The sequence below is a fragment of the Malaclemys terrapin genome, chromosome 7 (genome assembly GCF_027887155.1).
Source record: "Malaclemys terrapin pileata isolate rMalTer1 chromosome 7, rMalTer1.hap1, whole genome shotgun sequence".
Taxonomy (NCBI): Eukaryota; Metazoa; Chordata; order Testudines; family Emydidae; genus Malaclemys; species Malaclemys terrapin.
This window is the reverse complement of record NC_071511.1, coordinates 46,241,871-46,265,333: the sequence shown is the minus strand read 5'-3', so window position 1 is coordinate 46,265,333 and position 23,463 is coordinate 46,241,871. Positions and strand designations below refer to the sequence as shown.

Genomic DNA, 23,463 nt, shown 5'->3' with positions numbered 1-23,463 from the left:
CTGGATGAATGGACTATAAGGTGGATAGAAAGCTGGCTAGATCGTCGGGCTCAATGGGTAGTGATCAATGGCTCCATGTTTAGTTGGCAGTTGGTATCAAGCAGAGTTCCCCAAGGGTTTGTCCTGGGGCCGGTTTTTTTCAATATCTTCATTAATGATCTGGAGAACGGCATGGACTGCACCCTCAGCAAGTTTGCAGATGACATTAAACTGGGAGGAGTGGTAGATACGCTGGAGGGTAGGGATAGCATAAAGAGGGACCTAGACAAATTAGAGGATTGGGCCAAAAGAAATCTGATGAGGTTCAACAAGGACAAGTGCAGATTCCTGCACTTAGGATGGAAGAATCCCATGCACTGCTATAGACTAGGGACCGAATGGCTAGGCAGCAGTTCTGCAGAAAAGGACCTAGGGGTTACAGTGGATGAGAAGCTGGATATGAGTCGACAGTGTGCCCTTGTTGCCAAGAAGGCTAACAGCATTTTTGGTTGTATAAGTAGGGGCATTGCCAGCAGATCGAGGGATGTGATCATTCCCCTCTATTTGACATTGGTGAGGCCTCATCTGGAGTACTGTGTCCAGTTTTGGGCCCCACACTACAAGAAGGATGTGGAAAACTTGGAAAGAGTCCAGCAGAGGGCATAAAAAATTATTAGGGGGCTGGAGCCACATGACTTATGAGGAGAGGCTGAGGGAACTGGGATTGTTTAGTCTGCAGAAGAGAAGAATGAGGGGGGGTTTGATAGCTGCTTTCAACTACCTGAAAGGGGGTTCCAAAGAGGATGGATCTAGACTGTTCTCCGTGGTAGCAGATGACAGAACAATGAGTAATGGTCTCAAGTTGCAGTGGGGGAGGTTTAGGTTGAATATTAGGAAAAACTTTTTCACTAGGAGGGTGATGAAGCACTGGAATGGATTACCTGGGGAGGTGGTGGAATCTCCTTCCTTAGAGGTTTTTAAGGTTAGGCTTGACAAAGCCCTGTCTGGGATGATTTAATTGGGGATTGGTCCTGCTTTGAGCAGCGGGTAGGGCTAGATAACCTCCCAAGGTCCCTTCCAACCCTGATATTCTATGATTCTATGATTCTTGAGAGGTCATCTAGTCCAGCCCCCACACCCTGAAGCAGGACCAAGCATAACATCCTAGACCATCTCTGACAGTTGTTTGTCTTACCTGTTCTCAAAAACCTCCAGTGACAGAGATTCCACAGCCTCCCTTGGGAACCCATCCCAATACTCAACCATCCTTATAGATAGAACTTTTTTCCTAATATCTAACCTAAATCTCCCTTACTGAAGATTAAGTCCAATACTTCTTGGCCTACCTTCGGTGGACATAAAGAACTATTGATCACTGTCCTTTATATAACATTCCTTAACATGTCTGAAGATCTATCAGGTTCCCCTGTCTTGTCTTCTTTTCTCAGGACAAAACATACCCAGTTATTTTAACATTTCCTCATAGGTTAGTTTTTTAAACCTTTTAACATTTTTGTTGCTCTCCTCTAGATTCTCTCCAATTTGTCTACATCTTTCCTAAAGTGTGGTGCCCAAAACTGGATACAATATTCAGCTGGAGTGTCACCTCTGCTGAATAGAACAGGACAATCATATCCCTTGTCTTACACATAATACTCCTGTCAATACACCCCAGAATGATATTAGCCTTTTTTTTATAATTGCATCATATTGATGACTCATATTCAATTTGTAATCCACTGTAACCCCAGATCTTTTTCAGCTGTACTGTGTCTAGCAGTTTTTCCCCATTTTGTAGTTGCACATTTGATTTTTCCTTCCTAAGTTTAGTACTTTGTCTGAAATCAACAAGATGAAATTCAATAAAAGGCCAATTCTCCAATTTGTCAAGGTCATTTTGAATTCTAATCCTGTCCTCAAAAGTGCTTGCAACCCTCCCAGTTTGGTAGCAGCTGTAAATTTTTTGAGTACGACCTTTCAACCAGTTGTGCACCCACTTTATAGTGTGGGCCACATTTTCCTAGTTTGCTTATGAGAATGTTATGTGGGTCTGTGTCAAAAGCCTTATTAAAATCAAGATGTATAACATCTACTGCTTTCCCCTGTCTCGTAGGTCAGTAACCCTGTCAAAGAAGGAAATTAGGTTGGCTTGGCATGATTTGTTCTTCACAAATCTATATTTGCTACTATTTAGCACCTTATTATTCTCTAGTTGCTTCTAAACTGATTGTTTACTAATTTGTTCCGGTATCTTTCCAGGTATCAAAGTTAAGCTGACTGGTCATAATTTCCCAGCTCCTCTTTGTTCCCCTTTTTAAAGATTTGCCCTTCTTCAGTCCTCTGAGAACTCATGGAGGACTGGTGAGGTCCCAAAGATAATCGCTAATGGTTCTCAGATTGCTTCAGTAAGTTCATTAAGTACCTTAGGGTGAATTTCATCAGGCTCTGCCAACTTGAATACATCTTAAATATCTAAATATTCTTTAACCTATTTTTTTCCTATTCTGGCTTGTGTTCCTTCCCCCTTGTTGTTAATATTAATTGTGTTAAGCATCTGGTCACAATGAAACCTTTTTTTTAGTGACGACTAAAACAAAACAAAACACCCCAATTTTCTTGATGTCTTCCATCATTAGCTTTCTTTTCCCACTAAGTAGCGTACCTATGCTTTCCTTCATCTTTTTCTTGCTCCTAATGTGTTTATAAAACCTCTTATTGTCTTTTATAGTCCTTGCTTGATGTAACTAATTTTGTACCTTAGCCTTTTTGATTTTGTCCCTACACATTTGCACTGTTCTTTTGTATTCATCCTTAGCAATTTGTCCATGTTTCCCTGTAGGATTCCTTTTTGATTTTCGGGTCATTAAAGCAGCCATACTGATTTCTTGCTAGTCCTACTATCTCTTCTTCGCAACAGGATAGTTTATCATTGTGCCTTTAATATTATCACTGAGAAATTGCCAGCTTTTCTGAATTCTTTTTTCTTTAGATTTTCTTCCCTTGGGACCTTACCTACTAGTTCTGAGTTTTCTGAAGTCTGCTTTTTTAAACCCCATTATCCTTATTCCGCTGCTCTCATTCCTTCCTTTCCTTAGAATTGTGAAATCGGTCATTTCATGATCAACCCAAGTTGCCTTCCTCCTTTGCAACCAATACCTCCCAGGATCAAGTCTAATATTAATTTCTCTTCCTCCTCCCCAGTTTGTTTATTTTGTGTGGAATTGGTTTCATACTTTCCTCTACATAGGCAGTTTCTCCTTTTACTGTGGTCTTTTTGAAAACATAAAATAGGAAAATATGATTCTGAACCCACAAAAACTGACAAGGCGACTTCAGGTGTGGGTGCAGTATCTGAAACAATTTAATACATTTTTTAAAATTAACTTGACTTCAAGTTGAATATCTCTTTAATACCAGTTATGACTACCTAGATCTTTTTGTGTTGCATATGTAACTGAAAACCATTGGCCTTGGTATGGGTGGGTATTCAGACCCTGAACTGATTGGGCATGACAGATCCTCCCAACACTGGCATGAAACAGGTACACTTTGGCCACTTTACTGCAGGGGTGCTGGAACAATTTGTACAGTGGGGGTGCTGAGAGCCATTGAACGAAAATGTAAACCCTGTATATAATCGAAACCACTTCAAGCCAGGGGGTGCAGCAGCACCCCTCCTTCCAGCACCTATGCTTTACTGTAGTCGTAAATGTTATATAAATCAGCATCATCCACTTGTTTTCAGTTTAACTTTTCTCCCCTGCACAGGCACATTCAGGCCTCACCTTGACATCTCTATGGGCAATGTTCACTGCATGCAGATACTGGATGGCTGTTCCGATGTCTCTCATTATCTCAGAGGCTTCTATAAATATAATTTTAGAGAAAGGTCATATTAACATTCCCACTGTAGCTCAGAGACATGCTTGGGAATGTTTCTGAGTTACATACAGCTTGTCTGTATACAGGGCTAGCGTCAATGCTGGAAATCCTAAAATTAGCCTCAACAGCTGTGTTTTTGTTTTGAAGGCAATCATACCCCACAATCCCCCTGGCAGCTCAGCCATTCTCATGAGCAGGCACAGTAACTTAAATAGTTGAGACTCCTGCTCTGTGTGTACTTGTAAATTAATGCTCTGCTGTGCTCATCAGAACAGAGTATTAAGGGCATAACAGAGTGATGGAGCAATGCGCAAGATCATGAAGAAAGTGCCCCTGGGTATATTTTTGGGTTGCTCAGCAGAGAAGTTCAACTAACAGTGCACACCTACTTCTGGAGGGGCTAAAAGTTCTTTAAGCATCAGATCAACATCATAATATAATAATATCATGGTAGGTTACATTTTTGGTCCTCATCAGCCTTAACAGTGTCTCCTCATATAAAAATAAAAGTGAATTAGCCATTTTATCCTGCAAAGCCTATCCTAGTATATTTTTTCTCCAGTTTATTTTTATGTCTAATTTCTGCACTTGATACATACTCCAGCAGGAAATTCTAGTGGCCAGTGAGCTGTCTGTCCCCCCAGCAACAGGTTTTGTGATGTGGAGCCTGGAAGAGTTCGTCGACTTGCGGCAGCCAGAAGAGCTTTATGTGGGAGGTCATTTCAGAGAAAGAGGGTTGTGGCCTCCCCCGGCTCTGTGTGCTGAGCAGCTATTCTAGAGCAAGTGCTGGTTTTGGCTTCAACCCCCTAAGGTACTTCACCTGCAGTCTCTCTCTCATTTTCTCTGTTCCCATTGTTATGGGTCAACACTGTCTTAAATCCACAAGTCTACAGAAATATCTACATTATCCAATATTGTCTGAATTAACAGAAGTCAGAGTTAATATCTTTAACTTGGCTGTTTGTTTCCTGCACAGGTAGGAGCATAACTAAAGTGATGCTCTCAGCTTCAGAGGCTGAGGGGAAAAGCCAAGATTATTTTACTGTAACCAAGAAAACCAAGTTTATATAGACCCATCTGGGTATAAAGCAATTCTCCTGCTTTGGCTGGAATATCCAGGTCTGGACTGATACAGAGATGCTTTTGCTCGAGGGCATAAACTGTGCCCTGTCAGGCAGGAACAATCAAAGGCAGGAAAAATGCATCCCATTTGGAAGCTGTGAGGTTAAAACCTTGCATACCCTTCTCCTTTACTACCTAGGCCTTGAGCACTGGGAAGCTATCTGCTAGATGGGTGAAGAGTGGAAGGTCAGTGGATCTTGGGAGGTCCCTCAAAGAAAGAGGGATATTAATTTCTCAGCGCCATTGTGCAAGTGGAGTATTTTCTCTTGTAGTCCCCAAAGGTTTGTGAATGGGTATCTGGGAGAAAACACACTAGGTATATAATGCATAAAAGTCATGTTATCAGGGTAGAATCACCTACAGTCACAGCACCATTCTTTCCCTCTCGAATCTTGTATCTGACAGAATTACACAGAACACTCCTTAGAACTGCATCCAGTTCATGGGCTCCACATGAGTCACTCATGCCTCTTGAGGGATTCGTCATAGACTAGAGATTAGCATAGGAAACTGGGAATCAGAAAACCTGGCCTCTATACCAACCTTGCACAATGGTCACGATAATTTACAATCCAGGTATAAATTCCACTCACCTACCCATTTTGTGAGAACAATAATGAAACAACTCTAATAATATTTTACTCTTCAGTAAAAGTAAGCCACTTTTCCTGCAGTGAGTGGGCAAGTAGAATTTTGCAGTCATGTGCATTTATGGTACTGTCCAAATAATAAGTAATAATGATAATTAATAAACAACAACAAGGCTGTTGTGTTCCAGGCTCTCTCACTGATTCACTGTGGGACCTTAAACAAGTCATGTAGTCTTTCTGTACAAAGTGTTTGTTATAATCATTTATTCACAACACAGCTGAACACAACTGATGTTACTCAAGGGAGGGACTGCATGTCAGGATGGGGGTACACTGGCAGAGCTGTGTGAAGACCAGGAATTAGAACAGCAGGGGCTGCTGCAGTTTAGTACTGAAGTGTATAGGCAGATGTGTGTCAGGAAGTTTTCATTTAGCTTTCCACATTACGCCTAAATCTATCCAATTCTGGTAGCTTCTCATTTTCTTGAGCTGTGACATTAAATTGTTTTAAAGATAAAAATAGAATTTTAAAACAACAGGAAACAAAACTGAACCCAATAAAGTTCCTGCAAAAACTACGCAAACATTTTCCATTTATTTCGGATAGGGAGTGAGGGTGAAGGAAATAAAACCTCACAAATTTTCTCATGACATTCTACCTTTCTCTGTGAAAGCTTGGTCTCCTCGCTCCTGGATCCTACTGAATAGTTCCCCTCCCTCCATGCTGAAACAGAGAACACATACAAAACAAATTCAGGGGGACGAACAAAAGAAAATCTCCAACAGACTGTGCATCGCCTTGTGTGCATGGACCTGCAGCAACTGTGGTTTTATGTATGTTAGGTAACCTGCCTGCCTATCTCTGAGACTTGAACTTGCTAAATAATCTGTTCCTGATAGGTCCAGTGCAGATTGCTGTCCTGCTCTACCATTAAATAAATAATAATTAAAAAAAACAAAACAAAACGGAGTATGGAGGCCTGTGATTTAATATGTAGTGAGGCATTTCCCAGAAAATAGAATCACTGACATTGGTAACATGCCCCACATCTCTGCTGGAAGACCAGAAATGACAGGTTAGATGCTGGTTCAGAAGGCTGATAGCAATCTTGTGGTCTTACTGCACTGCTAAAAAGTTCTTTAAGGTTTGGGGATGAGGAAACAACTGAAGCAAGCAAGCAAATAAGGAACTGATAAGAGAGATATTAAACTGGTCCCCTCAGAGGAAGACAACATTGCAACAGTGGCACCAAGAGAGTAGGGGACAGTGGGAAGAATTAGGGTTAAGTAATAGCCTGAGGGGAGCCAAATGACCTTATAAGGACAAAAAGAAGAACAGGAGTACTTGTGGCACCTTAGAGACTAACAAATTTATTAGAGCATAAGCTTTCGTGGACTACAGCCCATCCGAAGAAGTGGGCGGTAGTCCACGAAAGCTTATGCTCTAATAAATTTGTTAGTCTCTAAGGTGCCACAAGTACTCCTGTTCTTCTTTTTGCGGATACAGACTAACACGGCTGTTACTCTGAAACTTATAAGGACAGTCAGCCCCCATGTGAATGTATCGAGGAAAGTGACAGATGCATGTGTGAATATATGTATTAATTACACCCACGTTTCCATAAAGATACTTTTCTCTGAGTGCAAAGGAAGGTTAGTTTCATGATTAGTCTTCTTGTTCCTCCCACAGACAGGCTGCTTGGAGCAGCTGCAGGTTTCCCCATAAATCCTATAAAGAGAGAGATGCACTAGGCTAATGCATGGCAAGACTGTGCAGCCAGGACTGCTCCCAGCTCTTACATCCAGAGGTCACATTCCCTCTACTCTCCAGAATATGGATCAGGTGGAAGGGACTTCCCTGGTTCATACCATTCCATGACGATGAGGAGGCATCTTTTCCCCTGATGTATGTTCTCATACACATCCAGAATATGGACAATATGGGGACACCCTGATGCCCTCCAGTGATGATCCACCTCCTGTCGTGCTTTCGGGCTATCATACAGGAGCTGTAAGGAGAAAGCAATGCTATCAGTCCAAGCCAGGGGTTCTCAAACTATGGGGCAGGCCTCCCAAGGGAGACACGGGAATGTGTCAAGGCAGGTGAAAGCTGTGTGCTCCCCTCCCTCCCCCACCCCACTTTAAGAGCTCTGTCAGCCCCAGGCAGCCAGAGCTTGTGCAAAAGGGCCGTTCACACCCAGGATGTGGGGATAAACAGGCCAGCCATAGCCCCCGGGGCTCTCCTCCCCACTCCCCAATCCCTCACCGGGATGCACTGGGGCTCCAGTTGTCAGTCTCAGAATGGCAGTAGCAGCACAGAAGTAAGGGGCAATGGGGCGCTAAGTCCACTGTGAAAAGTGCTATTGATGAATGTCACTTTTCACTTTGCCTCCCTTACTTCTGTGCTGCTACTGGCGTGGCGCTGCCTTCAGAGCTGGGTGGCAGTATATGTACTTGTGGGAGAGGGGCGTAAACAACTATAGACAAAAAGAAGGGAGGCTTGATCAAATAAGTTTGAGAACCACTGGTCTAAGCTATTCTGCTTAAATCTAGTACCTAGGGTTCAAAGGGCAGTTGCACTCAAGACTGTGGCAGGAATCCTCTTTGGCTGTCCTCTCAGCCCATAGGATGCTAGCCCATCCTGAGATGTTTTATGCTATCAGGACTGACAACCTTCCTGGACTAGTGGGAAGGCTATAGAGGGCTATTGTTCCTTGGAGAAGAAAGGGTCTGTGGGTGCAAGGAGGAGGGGCAGTGTTGGGATTCCTAGATGGAGGCAGTCCTACCCTACCCACTCCTTGCTAGGAACATTCTCTTCCTCACTGGCTTGCATGGGATCTTAACACTGCCACACACATAGAGAAGCAGGTCTGCTCAGAGCAGCAGCTGTGGGAAGGGACTTCTTGACATGGAGCCCAGAAGAGGCACCATGCAGAGAGGCTGGCCAGCCAGTGAAGTTGGACAGGTGGGGAAAGAATGTGACGCTGTTCACCTGCTGGAGGGAGTGGGGGTAACAGAGGGGCAGGAGGTGGTCTCGTGTAGCTGGCAGGGTGAGACAGGGCTGCTGAGGGAGCAGGAGCAGCATTGACTTGGTTCCCATCCCTCACCTTAGGAAGAATAGACACATCCTTAGGGATCTAAGGATTAAAGCATTAGCCTCTAATAGCAGTGAGAGGCTAGCACTGCTCTTGGGCTTCTCCATAATAGAGGCAACTGATAGTGTGAATGAAGTAGGAGGCCCCAGCTGTCCAGACGATTTTGAAGATTAGCAACTCCTCCTCCCCACTCCAGCCACCATGGAGCTTGAAAAATTCAAGGTGTGCTACAGGGCCCTAAAAAGTAGTGAGATTTTAAAAGTGTGCAGTGACTGTGTATACAGTCCTGCGTTTGTGAGTATGCTCCTTGAGTATTAACAAACTTCTAATGTTCCCAGGATTGCGGCTAGATACTCATGCTTCTTCTCTATTATATGCAGTGATATAGAATATTATAACGCCCTCAGAAGGTAGGTTAGGTTAGAGATTAGCTTTCCTGATCATAGGGAGCTCTGCACAATATGAAACATATTCCCTCCCTCCCCAAAAATATTCTGAGCAGCACAAGAGCTTTCTGATATTACCATTCCAATTATTCATCTGCCAGAAAACACCATGACTCAAAATGAACTGTGCCAGCCAGATCCGATGCCCAATGTTCTGCATGAAACACAACTGTATACTGGCAGGCAGGAGACCTGAGTTCTATTCCAGACTCTTCTACTGACCTGTTGCGTGACGTGGGGCAAGTCACTTCACTTGGGTTTGTCTACACTGGGGCATCCAGGAAAATTAATCTGAATTAATTAAAGGTGCATTTGAAGTGGATTAGTGAAACTCCTGCATTAAACTGCTGTGCGAACACCCTTGCTCAGAACTGAAGTGGCTTTAATTCTGTTTACCTTGATTCACTTCCAAAGTGAATTAAGCTAAACTGAATTAAGACCACTTTAATTCTGAATAACAGCATCCACACAGGGATTTAATGCAGTTTGATTAATTCACTCCAAATTCATATCTTTAGTTAATTTGGATTAACTTTACTGGATATCACTGTATAGGCAAAACTTCAGTTGTGACTTCTCTTCCACTCCTTCTCTCTGTTTTGTCTATTTAGACATTGTAAACTCTTTAGGGCAAGAACTATCTCATACAGTGTATCAGTACAGTGACTAGCACAATGGGTTCTTGATATTGGTTGATGCCTCTCAGTGCTAATGTAATAGTAGCATTAACAGGACTGGAGAAATAATGAAACTGGCTCTCCACACACTACTGTCAAGTGCACAAAGTAAAAAAAGGAAAAAGAAAATAATTTTCTCTAATTTATTTCAGTTACTGGGGCCTTAGGAGTTAAGTATAGCAATAGTAGGTGAAATATTTTCAGAGAAATTGGCAACATCATTATCATTGACTTTATGAGGCCAGAGTCTGCCTCATGTCTCATTTGTTTATTATATTAGATCTTAGTCAAAACGGAACTAAAGATACTTGTTGAGAACAAGTTTCAGTATGTATTCTGTCATTGGTACACTAGGTGCTTAGAGAAAGATGCATGGTCTAAAGGTTGGAGCAAGGAACTGATAGCAGCAGTTCTGGTTTCTTTTCCAGGCTCTGATACAGACTCTCCATGTGACACTGGGCCGGCCATTTACTCTCTGTGCTTCAGTTCTCCCTTCTGTAAAATGGGGGCAGCAATACAAAACTACTTCATGGGCCCTTATTATGCTTAAATAAATTAAATATTTGTGAAGGACTTTGAGATCCTTAGATGTCAGGTGCCATCGCCTCTTTCTCCCTGGCAGCAGCCCCTGTTCCGGATGCAGGGACGAGGGAGACATCGGAGTGACTATGGTGTTTCTACATTACTTGGAGATTCCCCCAGGCCAGAGACTTTAGGAAATCTTCATGCTCCTGGAGATGATGGAAAGCTGTCTCAGTGCAGCTGAAGATGAGACCCATAGTCTCCTTCAAAGGACCTGCCTCCTCTTTAGTTAAATGGCCAGGGATCCCACTGACCAGGAGTGGATGGGTCACTAAAAAAAGTAATTTTCCCTCTCTTCATATTCACCCCTTCTTGTGAACTGTTGAGACTAGGCCACTTCCACCTTAATTGAATTGGCCTTATTAGTACTGACCCCCCACTTGGTAAGGCAACTCTCATTTTTTCATGTGCTGTATATATATATATATATATGTTATATATATATATATATATATTGCTTACTGTATTTTTCACTCCATGCATCTAACGAAGTGGGTTTTAGCCCATGAAAGCTTATGCCCAAATAAATTTGTTAGTCTCTAAGGTGCCACAAAGACACCTCGTTGTTTTTGCTGATACAGACTAACACGGCTACCACTCTGAAACTTGCCTCTCACTGGAGTTCTTAGAAGGCTATTTCCCGTATAGATCAGACGATTAAGGTGCGAGAGTTCCTGCCACTCTTTGCTTTTACACAATGCTCAATCAATGCAAGTTCAATTAGCAAATGCAGATACAGTGTAATTTCCTAGTCTCCTTTTTTTCCCAACAGAAATGATCAAAAGAAATTTCACAGAGCAAGGCTAGAGCAGGCATTCTGAGGCAGGGCTCAATTTTTTTTTAAACACATAATTGCTAGCCAGAGATAGACACAAAAAGATGACGAGCAAGGCCTAGGGGCAATGCCCTTTGGAGAAGCTCAGTCTTGCCTCTACCACCAGCTACTGGAATGGGAATGTCTGCTAGAATTTCTACCAGAATCCTGGCCTTGTTCCTATCATATACTCTGAACCTCTACCTCTCCCCCAGAGCCTTCCTGGCTGCTGCAAAGAGCTGAGGGGAGGACAAGGAAATAGGTTTCTATTACTTTACACCTCTCCTAGCCTCTGTTTTTGGGTCTTCCCATGAAGAACTCTGGTTCTTGTCTCAGCTGCCTCTCTGAACCAACAGCATGAAAAAAACAACATGATCCTTCAGTTTCCTTGATGTCTTCAGAGTTCTGAAAATCATCAGTGAAACTGATTTCCAGTCTTATCAGTTTCGCTTTGCTGGTGTTTGGCAAGCTATTAGCAGCAGGAGGCCCAGTGCATCTTTCTACAGACTCAGGAAGATGACACTGCTCCAGTTTACACTTAGTGCAAATTTGGAAAATTTTCTTTGCACCTATAAGAGCTAGAATCCTAATAGTGGTTTTAAATAACAGCCTAAATTTTGCAGAAATTGTTTGTAGCCCCTGCATTCACCAAGGAAAGTTTCCCTCTTGGCACAGGTGAGTGGCTTTTCCAAGTCCCATTTCAAGGTATGATAAGGGCATCTCATTTTACGTTTGAAACCAAAGATTAATTTAAGTTTTGTAGTACTCTTACAAGTAAAGATTTGACTGTGAAGAGTTAATATTCAAACCACCCCTGAAATGTGACTCAAGGCCCCACATTTCTGCTTTCAATTTTTGTGTGTGTTCTTTCCCTCTCCCTCCAACTATCATCTTGACGTTACCATAGTCAAGTCTGGCACTAGGGAGCACACCTGGGCTGTTGGCCAGAAGTGATGAAAGAGGAGGTGCAGAAATCGTTATATGTCAAAGTGCCTGCCAAAAGCCTTTTTTAGAGGGTGAGGGTTAAACTCTGGAAAATATCCTTTGTATTTATTTGGTACACAGATTCCAAAAATAAGCCCTTTGCATACTATATACAGGTACAAACATATGTAGCATTTTGTGAAATTAATGGTAGTAATGGAATCCATGGGCTGGTGCAGTAGGAAACAGAACATAGTATACTGTCCTATGACAACCGTGTGATTTCCCATCAATGTACACCAAGAACTACTAAGTGATTGGTGTGTGACATTTCCATGGAAGGTGATTTTACTATTTCATCTGATTTCTGGGGCTTAAGGATATGGTTACATTGCAAAAACTCAGGTCAGCAACGAGTCTCTACGCCTGGGTCAACTGATTGGGACTCCCACTAAGGGTCTAAAAATAGCAGTGTAGATGTTCCCGCTCGGGCTGGAACCTGGGCTCTGAGACCCTCCTCCCTCACCAGGTTTTGGAGCCCAGGCTCCAGCCTGAAGTCGAACTCATAGCATGAGCCCAAGTCAACTGAGAGTGGCTGCTGTGGGTCTTGTTTTGCAGGGTAGACGTATCCATTGACATTGTCCCTCTATAAAAAGCAACAGAGTCTCCTCTGGCACCTTTAAGACTAACAGATGTATTGGAGCATAAGCTTTCGTGGGTGAATGCCCACTTCGTCGGATGCATGTATCCCTCTATAGTAGATTAAGAAAAATCCTCCTCTTTCTCAAGTCCCTGTGATTCCAACAAGTTCTGGGACTTGTATTAGACCTCTAGCAGACCCACTGATTACTACTTTAGGTATTTGCACTTGAATTTAGTTGTCCCAGTAACATCTGATTTTACAAGTGGTCCTCTCTAGGTTCACTCATTTACTCCCATTCCCAGCACCTAGTCTCTCCTGCAAACAGAAACTATGTGTCCTCACCTTTCTGTTGTTCATTTCAGTCAGAGATAGGGCTGTAAGATTAGTAGAGATGGGCCTGAACTAAATGTCCAGATACTAAGGGTATGTCTACACTATGGGATTAATCTGAATTTATATAATTCGGATTTGAAAAACAGGTTGTATAAAGTCGAAATGAATGCGGCCACACTAAGCACATTAATTCGGTGGTGTGCGTCCAAGTACCGGGGCTAGCGTCGATTTCTGCACCGTTGCACTGTGGGTAGCTATCCCATAGCTATCCCATAGTTCCCGCAGTCTCCCGCGCCCATTGGGATTGTGGGTTAAGATCCCAGTGCCTGATGGGACAAAAAACATCGTCGCAGGTGGTTCTGGGTACAGCCTCACCTCCTCCCTCCCTCCCTGCATGAAAGCAACGGACGGCAGACAACCATTTTCGCGCCTTTTTTCCTGGGTGGGTGAACACTGCAGACTCCATACCACGGCAAGCATGGAGCCCGCTGAGCTCAAGACAGCAGTCATGAACATTGTAAACACCTCGCGCGTTCTCGTGGAGTTTATGCTCAGCCAGGACCAGAAAAACGAGGCGAGGAGGCAGCGGCGGCGGCAGCGCAGCGACATGCATGATGAGGACATTGACATGGACATGGACACGGATACAGAATTCTGTGAAACCACGGGCCCCGGTGCTTTGGAGATCATGTTGTTAATGGGGCAGATTCTATCCATGGAACGCCGATTCTGGGCAAGGGAAACAAGCACAGACTGGTGGGACCGCATAGTGTTGCAGGTCTGGGACGATTCCCAGTGGCTGCGGAACTTTCGCATGCGTAAGGGCACTTTCATGGAACTTTGTGACTTGCTGTCCCCTGCCCTGAAACGACAGAATACCAAGATGAGAGCAGCCCTCACAGTTGAGAAGCGTGTGGCGATAGCCCTGTGGAAGCTTGCAACGCCAGACAGCTACCGGTCAGTCGGGAATCAATTTGGAGTGGGCAAATCTACTGTGGAGGCTGCTGTGATGCAAGTAGCCAAAGCAATCACTCAGGTGCTGCTACGAAAGTTAGTGACTCTGGGAAATGTGCAGGCTATAGTGGATGGTTTTGCTGCAATGGGATTCCCTAACTGGGGTGGGGCGATAGACGGAACCCATATCCCTATCTTGGCACCGGAGCACCAAGCCACCGAGTACATAAACCGCAAGGGGTACTTTTCAATGGTGCTGCAAGCACTTGTGGATCACAAGGGACGTTTCACCAACATCAACGCGGGCTGGGCGGGAAGGGTTCATGACGCTCGCGTCTTCAGGAACACTACTCTGTTTAAAGGGCTGCAGCAAGGGACTTACTTTCCGGACCAGAAAATAACCGTTGGGGATGTTGAAATGCCAATAGTTATTCTTGGGGACCCAGCCTACCCCTTAATGCCATGGCTTATGAAGCCGTACACAGGCAGCCTGGACAGGAGTCAGGAGCTGTTTAACTACAGGCTAAGCAAGTGCAGAATGGTGGTAGAATGTGCATTTGGCCGTTTAAAAGGTCGCTGGTGATCATTATTGACTCGCTCTGACCTCAGCCAAAGAAATCTCCCCATTGTTATTTCTGCTTGCTGTGTGCTCCACAATCTCTGTGAAAGTAAGGGGGAGACCTTTATGGCGGGGTGGGAGGCTGAGGCAAATCGCCTGGCTGCTGATTACGCGCAGCCAGACACCAGGGCGATTAGAAGAGCACACCAGGAAGTGCTGTGCATCAGAGAAGCTTTAAAAACCAGTTTCATGACTGGCCAGGCTACAGTGTGAAATATCTGTTTGTTTCTCCTTCATGAAAACCCGCCCCCTTTATTGACTGATTTTCTGTAAGGAACCCACCCTCCCCCTTCCCCCAGCTTTCTTTCAAACCAAATAAAGTCACTATCATTTAAAAATCATTTATTCTTTATTAATAGATTAGAAAAAGAGGGAGGGAACCCGGGTGGTATTTGGGAGGAGGATTGCTGGGAAGGAAAAAGCCACAAAGAAAAGGTTAAAAAAATGACAGCCTTTTGCTTGGGCTGTCTACTGGGGTGGAATGGGAAGGTGTACGGAGCCTCCCCCCCCGCGTTCTTACACGTCTGGGTGAGGAGGATACGGAACATGGGGAGGGGGGAGGGTGGAACAGGGGCTGAAGCGGCAGTCTGTTTTCCAGAAGCCGTTCCTGAAGCTCCACCAGACGCCGGAGCATGTCTGTTTGCTCATGCAGCAGCCCCAGCGTTGCATCCTGCCTCCTCTGGTCTTCCTGCCGCCACCTCTCATCTCGAGCGTCCCTCCTCTCCTCACGTTGGTCCCTCTTGTCCTCACGTTCACTGGCTTCTTTCCTATACTTTGAAACTGTTTCCTTCCACTCATTCAGATGAGCTCTGTCACTGCGGCTGGATTCCATAATTTCAGAAAACATCTCGTCTCGCGTTCTCTTCTTACGACGCCTTATCTGTGATAACCTTCGGGATGGAGGAGGGAGGCTTGAGGAATTTGCAGCTGCTGTAGGGAGGGGAAAAAAGAGAATTGTTTAAAAAGCTACATTTTGCAGAACAATGCTTATACTCTTTCACGGTGACCAACACTATTCACATTACATAGCACATGTGATTTCTGTGCAAGGTCGCATTTTGCCTCTTAATGCTGAGTGCCTGTGGCTTTGCTGCTAGAGATCACAGGTCTGGGCAACAGAATTCGGCTTGCATGCGGCCATGGTAAGCCATTGTCTTACAGCTTCTGCGCCCTCCTTTCCCACATACCAAGCATAGCCTGTAGAGTGCTGCGGTTTTTCTGTTAACATTCAGCAGCAGCAGAAAACAAACTAACCACCCCTCCCTCTCGCCATGAATTCTCTGGGATGATCGCTGTACCCCTCCCCCCCACCGCGTGGCTGGTATCAGGGAAGATCCCTGCAGGCACCAAACTAACCCCCCCCCGCCGCCGCCGCCCCCCTCCCGCCGTGAATTCTCTGGGATGATCACGGTACCCCTCCCCCCACCGCGTGGCTGGTAACAGGGAAGATCCCTGCTAGCCAAACGCGAAAAACTCAGGGCCAATTTCCCATCTGCGCTTGGCTAACTGCAGGGAAGGATTTATTTTCCGCCACAGGCAAACAGCCCAGTAGGAACGGCCACCTCTGTCCCCTTAATTAAGTTCCTGTATTTCAACCAGGTTACCAGGAGTGATATCACTCTCCTGAGGATTACACAACAAGATAAAGAACGGATGTTGCTTGAATGCCAGCAAACACCGGGACCATACGCTGCCAGGCTTTGTCAGGCAATGATACCAGATTACTTGCTGCAAGCATGGCGTGGTCAAGTGTCCTACCATGGAGGAGGGAATAAGGATGCACTGCCCAGAAACCTTCTGGCAAGGCTTTCGGAGTACCTCCAGGAGAGCTTCATGGAGATGTTCCTGGAGGATTTCCGCTCCATCCCCAGACACGTTAACAGACTTTTCCAGTAGCTGAACTGACCGCGAATGCAAAGTCAGGCAAAGTAATCATTAAAAACCGTTTGCTTTTAAAACAAGTTTTATATTTTAAAAGGTAAACTCACCTGAGGTCCCTTCCATGGGGTCAGAGTCTTGGGTACTGGCTTGGGAGGGTACTTCAGTCAGGGTGAGAAAAAGATCCTGGCTGTTGGGGAGAACGGAGTGCTGTGTGCTCTCTGCAAGCTCATCCTCATCCTCCTCCTCTCCCCCATCGGCAGAATCCTCAGGCGTCGCTGATGAGACTATCCCCGACCCAGAATCCACGATCACAGGTGGGGTAGTGGTGGCAGCCCCCCCTAGAATTGCATGCAGCTCGGCGTAGAAGCGGCATGTCCGCGGCTCTGACCCAGAGCGACCGTTTGCCTCCTTTGTTTTTTGATAGGCTTGTCTGAGCTCCTTGACTTTCACGCGGCACTGCTCAGAGTCCCTATTGTGGCCTCTCTCCATCATGCCCTTGGAGATTTTTTCAAAAGTTTTTGCATTTCGTCTTTTAGAACGAAGTTCTGCAAGCACTGAATCCTCTCCCCATACAGCGATCAGATCCAGTACCTCCCTCACGGTCCATGCTGGTGCTCTTTTTCAATTATCAGCCTGCATGGTTACCTGTGCTCTCCACGCTGGGCAAACAGGAAATGAAATTCAAATATTCGCGGGGCTTTTCCTGTCTACCTGGCCAGTGCATCCGAGTTTACATTGCTGTCCAGAGCGGTCACAATGATGCACTGTGGGATAGCTCCCGGAGGCCAATACCATCGAATTGCGGCCCCACTATCCCTAATTTGAAATGTTAAAATCGATTTTGGCGCTACTCCGCTCGTCGGGGTGGAGTACAGAAATCGATTTAAAGGGCCCTTTACATCAAAATAAATAGCGTCGTTGTGTGGACGGTTGCAGGGTAAATTCGAATTAAAGCTGATAAATCCGAATTAAAGTCGTAGTGTAGACCAGGCCTAACACTCAACTGGGGGAAACCTGAAGCCAGATCCAAACTTTGTTTGCAGCAATCTATACTTTAGCAGGTCAGATACTCACCCATCACGTGCAAATGATGGACATATGTCTACCTCAATTTACTTCCTTTCCTCTTTGCATGCTGCTTTTATGAGTGTGAATTACAGGAACATGCCTCAAAATCAGGTCTTTGTTCATGCACTTGAACTAATACCAGTTGCTCCACAGCTGCTCTTCCATTCATTCTCTATTCAAGAGCTGCTGTTGTCACAAAGAGGCCTGTATAGTTATGTATGATTAATGCAGCTTTTACTTGTCCCTTTCCCTCTTCCCCCACCCACAAAATGTCTCTACCACGATGGCTTTGGACCACCTGTTGTCTTGCAGTCAATTCCTTATTTCTATACTAACTCTATAATGGCACATCTGGATGGTCTAATGCATAATGAATGTGAACATGCTGGTGAGACCACTTGTGTGCCATTAGAGTGGAAAGAGAGAAAGACACTGAATCAACCATAAAGGTTTTTAAATAAGATGATTGCACCTCAATTTCAGCAAAGGCATGTTCTGATAGCTTTACTTCACTGGTTGTTAAATCATAATTTTATTAATTCAGGAAACCTTGAAAAGGCCTTTGCATAGACTGTGAATTCTGGTGGCTAAAAGGTGCAGCATGGGAAGAGAATGGAGGAGAGCCCATTGATTAATGCCATTCAATAAGAGATACCACACTGTCTTTCTCTAAGTGCTGTAATTCCCCAAAGAGGATCATGTTTTGCATTTTTCTTTACTGCTTGCTCTTAACATTAACAGCTTTTTGACCTTGAAAACAGAAAACTCTATTGGGAAGCTCAGGTATCAGTGAGATGCTGTTTCACTCACTATTTTTTCAAGACACTTCTCAACTGGAGAGGGGGTGGGGAACAGACAGCGATAGGTAAGGCTGCGAGTTTGTCACAGAGGTCACGGATTCCTTGACTTTCTGGGACCTCTGCATTGCCCACTGCAGCTGGCCCAGGGGCCACCTGAGCACCTCGGCCAGCCTCTGGGCCAGCCACACCAGCTACTGCTGGGGCAGTCTTAGGCCACTGCCCCCCTCCCCCAGCAGCAGGAGTTTGGATGTGTGTGGGAAGGGGCTCAGGGCTAGGGGTTGGAGTGCAGAAGGGGGTGCTGCTGGACGGTGCTTACCTTGGGGGTCTCCCCAGAAGCGGCAACATATCCCTCTTTCAGCTCCTAGCTCCACGCACTGCTTCCGCCCACAGGCCAATGGGAGCTGTGGAGTCAGCGCTTGGTGGAGCTAGAAGCTAAGGGAGGGACATGTTGCTGCTTCTGGGAAGCCAGGAGGAGTCAGGTAGGAAGCCTGCCAGCCCTGCCAACCTTACCCCCCACCAGCACCAGCGGGGGTTCTGGGCCACGTGTCGCTGCCCCCCCAGTACCAGCAGGGATCCTGGGCTGCCTCCCCACAAGCACCTGCAGTACCCTGGGGTCGCCCCCGCCGCCAAGATTTAGTCAGGGGTATATAGTACAAGTCATGGACACATCATGGGGCGTGAATTTTTGTTTATTGTCCGTGACCTGTCCATGACTTTTATTAAAAATACCCGTGACTAAAATTTAGCCTTAGTGATAGGTAGATGGAAGTAAGACAGTGCTTCTGGCTTGTGTTACCCATAGAGGTGAAAAAATCCTTATAGAAGAAGAGCCTCAGTTGGTGGAGAAGCATCCACATTCTCCCTTAAACAGTGGGGAAAGGGAAAAAATGCAGTAGTTGAATATATCCCCTCTGAATAGGTTTCTCTTCTGCTCTCAGGGGGGGGGGGGGGGGGGAGAACAACCACCCAAAATTTCATCATGATTTCTAACAGTCCATTAGAAGGGTTGCAAAGTAGTCCTTTGTGCTACAGTCCTAATGGAGCTGATGTTAACAAGAATGTTTACTTCCTTGTTTGTGCATCAGTCAGAAGAGCTCTAGCAGAAGCATGTTAGCTGTGGCAGTTAAACCAGCAGAGAACACAAGCCTGCAAACCCTCATGGAAAAAGTGGATTTAAAAAAAAAAAAAATCTTTCAGTGACTGTTGGATATTTAAAAATAACCAGGTGGACTGGATGGATCAGGGGATTGGTGGTGGGTCACAAAGCCTTTCACTTCTAGGTCTCTACACCAGGGTGTTAATGACCAAAACTGGTGGCCTAAGTGTAATGAACCTCTAGTCCAATTCCCGTGGAGCTGTCCACATTACTAAAGCTACCATTGCTGTCGGCACTAATGGGCACCCTTAGTGGAAAGACCAGCTCCACAGGTGGTCCCTCCAGGTTAGTAAAGAAGCGCTGTGCAGTAGCAAAGCTTGCATTGCTCCTGCCTGTGCTATACTTGTACACAGGGGAGTTCAGTCAAGAGCTGTCATTCACCTTTCATAAGCCTACACGGGGTAAAGCCATTAAAAACATAAAAAATACCAAGGTGTCTAGAACAGTTTTAAAAGATGGCTCTGGTTTTATACCTAACCGACTCAATGCCTCTAAGCACTAAATCAAGGGCTTTCGTTGTCTGCTTTAGAAATCCTTCCTCCTCCTGTCTCTGTTCTTCCAATTTATACCCAGCTAATCGCTCTAAAGGCAAAAGCTGGAAGACTGATATTCAGTGTCCTACCAGAATGAGCTAGAGTGAAAGGGGTTAAAAAGGAGTATTTGCATGTGGTGTCAGGGGGAGAGCTAGTTCAGTGGTTTAAGCATTGGCCTGCTAACCCCAGGGTTGAGAGTTCAATTCTTGAGGGGGCCACTTAGGAATCTGGGGCAAAAATCTACCTGGGGATTGATCCTGCTTTGAGCAGGGGGTTGGACTAGATAACCTCCTGAGATCTCTTCCAACCTCGGACACTGTTCCATAAGAAGTTTTAAAGAGTATATTTAAGAGGAAAAACGCAAAGAGGGGAAGAAGACAGACAAGCAGAGAGAGGTATGATCCTTTATAAATCTGACCATTTGTAAAACTTACTTGCTTGCAGACCAGATGTGGTCAATTTATGAGGTGCACATCTCAGTAAGCAATAATCACATGTTTCAGAAGTATGTCAAGATTCCTTTGTTTTTAGAACAACACAAGGATCTCTGTGCATTTACGGAGAGGATGATGTATTAGCCTTCTGGACACACTACAAAGTCCAACTCTTTTCCCAAGCATTTGGGAATTAGTTGGATTTGGTATGAGGAATTAAGGAGTCCCTGAGTATAATTGGTTTCCTTGGTGGGTAATTTTGGGCAGTGGCTTCAAACATATCTGTTTAATGTCACAGTATACTTTATTATAGAGGTACCCAGAAGATGGCCTGGGTGCCCAACAATATGATTGTACAAACTGAAATAAATAAATGAGACATACAGCTATTAACTCTAATTACACATATCGCTAGCCACTCACTCTGCAAAGGTCAAGTGTCTCTGCTCTTAACATCAGCAGAGATGGGGCAAGGGTAACTGAAATGGCAAAAGAACAGCTGGATATATGTTTCAAAGGTATCCTCTGCAGATGAGGTTAGCATACAGTAAAGCAAAAACCCATAATTTATATTAACACAAACCAATGATCTGTTATATTTAATAGTATGAGTGTGTTTTCCTAATTGAAGTATGGTGACCTAACTATTCAGGTTTATGTTTTATACCACACTGCATATATAATTTGATTTAAAAGTCTCATTTCCTTTTATTTTTTGTTAAGTACTGTATATTTGTGTTTTAGCACTATACTTGCTTTGCAAGTTGGATAGATAAAACCATCTGATACGTGCCATAAGAATAAAAGTTACATTCATTTGTAGTGGGGAGAGAGGAACGGTGGGGTGGGTCAAGAGAGAGGTGGTGGTGGTGGTGAGATAGGAAAGAATGAGGGAAGCCGACTTCACAGCTCAGGCGCTCTCATTTCCCAACATTTAAAAATTCAAATGTTGATAAATATTAGCCCTTTATTAAAAGGCTTCCAATTTTCCATAAGCCAAAAAGGTGGTGGTGTTCTAGTGCTGTTTGCATAGAGTAACCTTGTTCCACCTCCTCCATCAACTTTTGTTAGCATTTTAGAACAGAATAAGATTTAAGCTACAAGCTGCCCACAAATGGTTTCTATGTTATTCTAAACACTGTAACCATATTTAGTTTAAAAAGCCACAGCTACAAACAGATTTTTTTCTGCCACAAAACTCTTAGTCTGACAATTTGTTTAGGCAGGTCTAGGACTCCATTTCCCAGTTCACTATTACTTCTCAACAGGGCCATCCTTAGGTTTTATGGGGCCCTAGGCATTATTATTAAACTGGTGCCCCTATGCCGGTGCATTTGGCTCTGTGAATACGGCCCCTGCCTTCTGCCTAGTAAGGAGATTATAGTGCGCTCTGGGTGTGTGGGAGCCGACCTACTCTTACCTGCTGTCCCGGTCATAGGCGCGGACTTCGTGGGTGGGTGCTCCGGGGATGGAGCATCCATGGGGAAAATTTAGTGGGTGCACAGCACCCACCAACGACACCAAGCTCCCCCCCCCCGCCTCTCACTGAGGTGGGGAAGGGGTGGAGTGGGGGCAAGGCCTGGAGCAGAGGGCGGGGTGTCGCGCACTCCCTGGCAAGATGAGAAGTTGGCGCCTATGGTCCTGGTGGTGCCCCAAATTTTCGGGTGCCCTATACAGCCACATATGCTGTGTATGCCTAAGGACGGCCCTGCTTCTCAAGTACTATTAGCATGATATGCTACCGATGACCTACGCGTACAGTACTAGCATAACTCTAGGCTCAACAGTCATCATCCAGCTAGAACTCTCTATCTCAAAGCCCTGCCACGGACAAGCTTCTTTCCATTAACACAGTAGTAGACTTAAAGACTGGCTGCCTGCCACCACAGTAATCTGAGTCTTCTCTCATCTCCCTCCTCTCCACCAACAGACAGGATGCAGAATGACTGGGCAGACCACAAATTCTTGCTTGAAGCTCTTGTGCTGGATATTTGGTCATTCATCACTGTGGGGGATCTCAGCCTGCTCCAGCTGTGTGCATAAATTAGGTTGTTTGGAGACGACCAAATTAATTTCCACCTAACTAAAGCAAGGATTCGAACTAGCATCTGGAGGTAAAAGTCTAGTATGTTAGACAACTGTGCTACCTAAAATCCTAGCCTGTTTGGCCTGACAGATCATCATTGTTCTGACTGCAGCTTATTCGGGCTAATTGCTGGTGATAAACCTTCCAAAGATATTTACTGCAGTGAGAACGTGAGCGTCTCTGTGCAGTAAATTGGGCTTCTCAATCAAATGACCTCAACTGCAGCTCCACCACTGCTATTCAAGTAGTGATTTGGAAAAAGGCAGTTTAAAATCCCATCTGAAATAATTACACTTTTCACTTGTGGTCCTACTCTGGAAATTGAAATAAAAGTTCTTCGAGTGCTTGCTCATATCGATTCCAATTAGGGGTGTGCGTGCCGCATGCACAATTATCGGAGAATTTTTACCCTAGCAACACCCGGTGGGTCGGCTGTGGAGCCCCCTGGAGTGGCGCCTTCATGGCGCTGGATATATACCCCAGCCAACCCAGCGCCCCTCAGCTTTCCTCCACTCTCCCTAGCTTTTACTTCCCGGTTTAGATATTGTTGTAGTTATATAGTTATACATTTAGTGTAGTACAGTAGGTGATAGTTATAGATTTAGTTTTATAAGTGAAGTTAGCGGACTGGAAGGGGTCCCCCCCTGCCCCCTTCTTCCTGGCGTGCCGCCCAGGCTTATGCTCAAGGCTCCAGGTTTTAAGCTGTGCTCAGCCTGTTCAAAGCCTATGGCAATGGGAAATCCCTACGACTCTTGTTTAAAGTGCCTCGGGGAGTCTCACCGGACCAAAAAGTGCAAGATCTGTAAGGCTTTCAGGCCTCGAACCAAAAAGGAGTGGGACTTTAG

The 23,463-nt window shown here is 45.0% G+C and overlaps 2 protein-coding genes across 2 annotated transcripts in view; both read right to left on the bottom strand.

The window, feature by feature from the left end:
- Window positions 1–23,463, bottom strand: part of MAPKAPK3 (MAPK activated protein kinase 3) — an 81,398-nt gene that overhangs the window by 14,675 nt on the left and 43,260 nt on the right. The window contains exons 3-5 of the mRNA XM_054035778.1: window positions 7,443–7,582; window positions 6,233–6,297; window positions 3,765–3,844 (exon numbers count right to left, since the gene is read on the bottom strand). Of these exons, the coding sequence (XP_053891753.1) occupies window positions 3,765–3,844; window positions 6,233–6,297; window positions 7,443–7,582 (285 nt within the window). The remainder of the gene's footprint in view (window positions 1–3,764; window positions 3,845–6,232; window positions 6,298–7,442; window positions 7,583–23,463) is intronic.
- Window positions 15,070–17,186, bottom strand: LOC128841077 (uncharacterized). The gene is made up of 2 exons (XM_054035779.1): window positions 16,649–17,186; window positions 15,070–15,590 (listed from the first exon to the last, which is right to left on the bottom strand). Exons 1-2 carry the CDS (start codon window positions 17,031–17,033, stop codon window positions 15,097–15,099), a joined length of 879 nt encoding a protein of 292 aa, XP_053891754.1. The 5' UTR covers window positions 17,034–17,186; the 3' UTR covers window positions 15,070–15,096.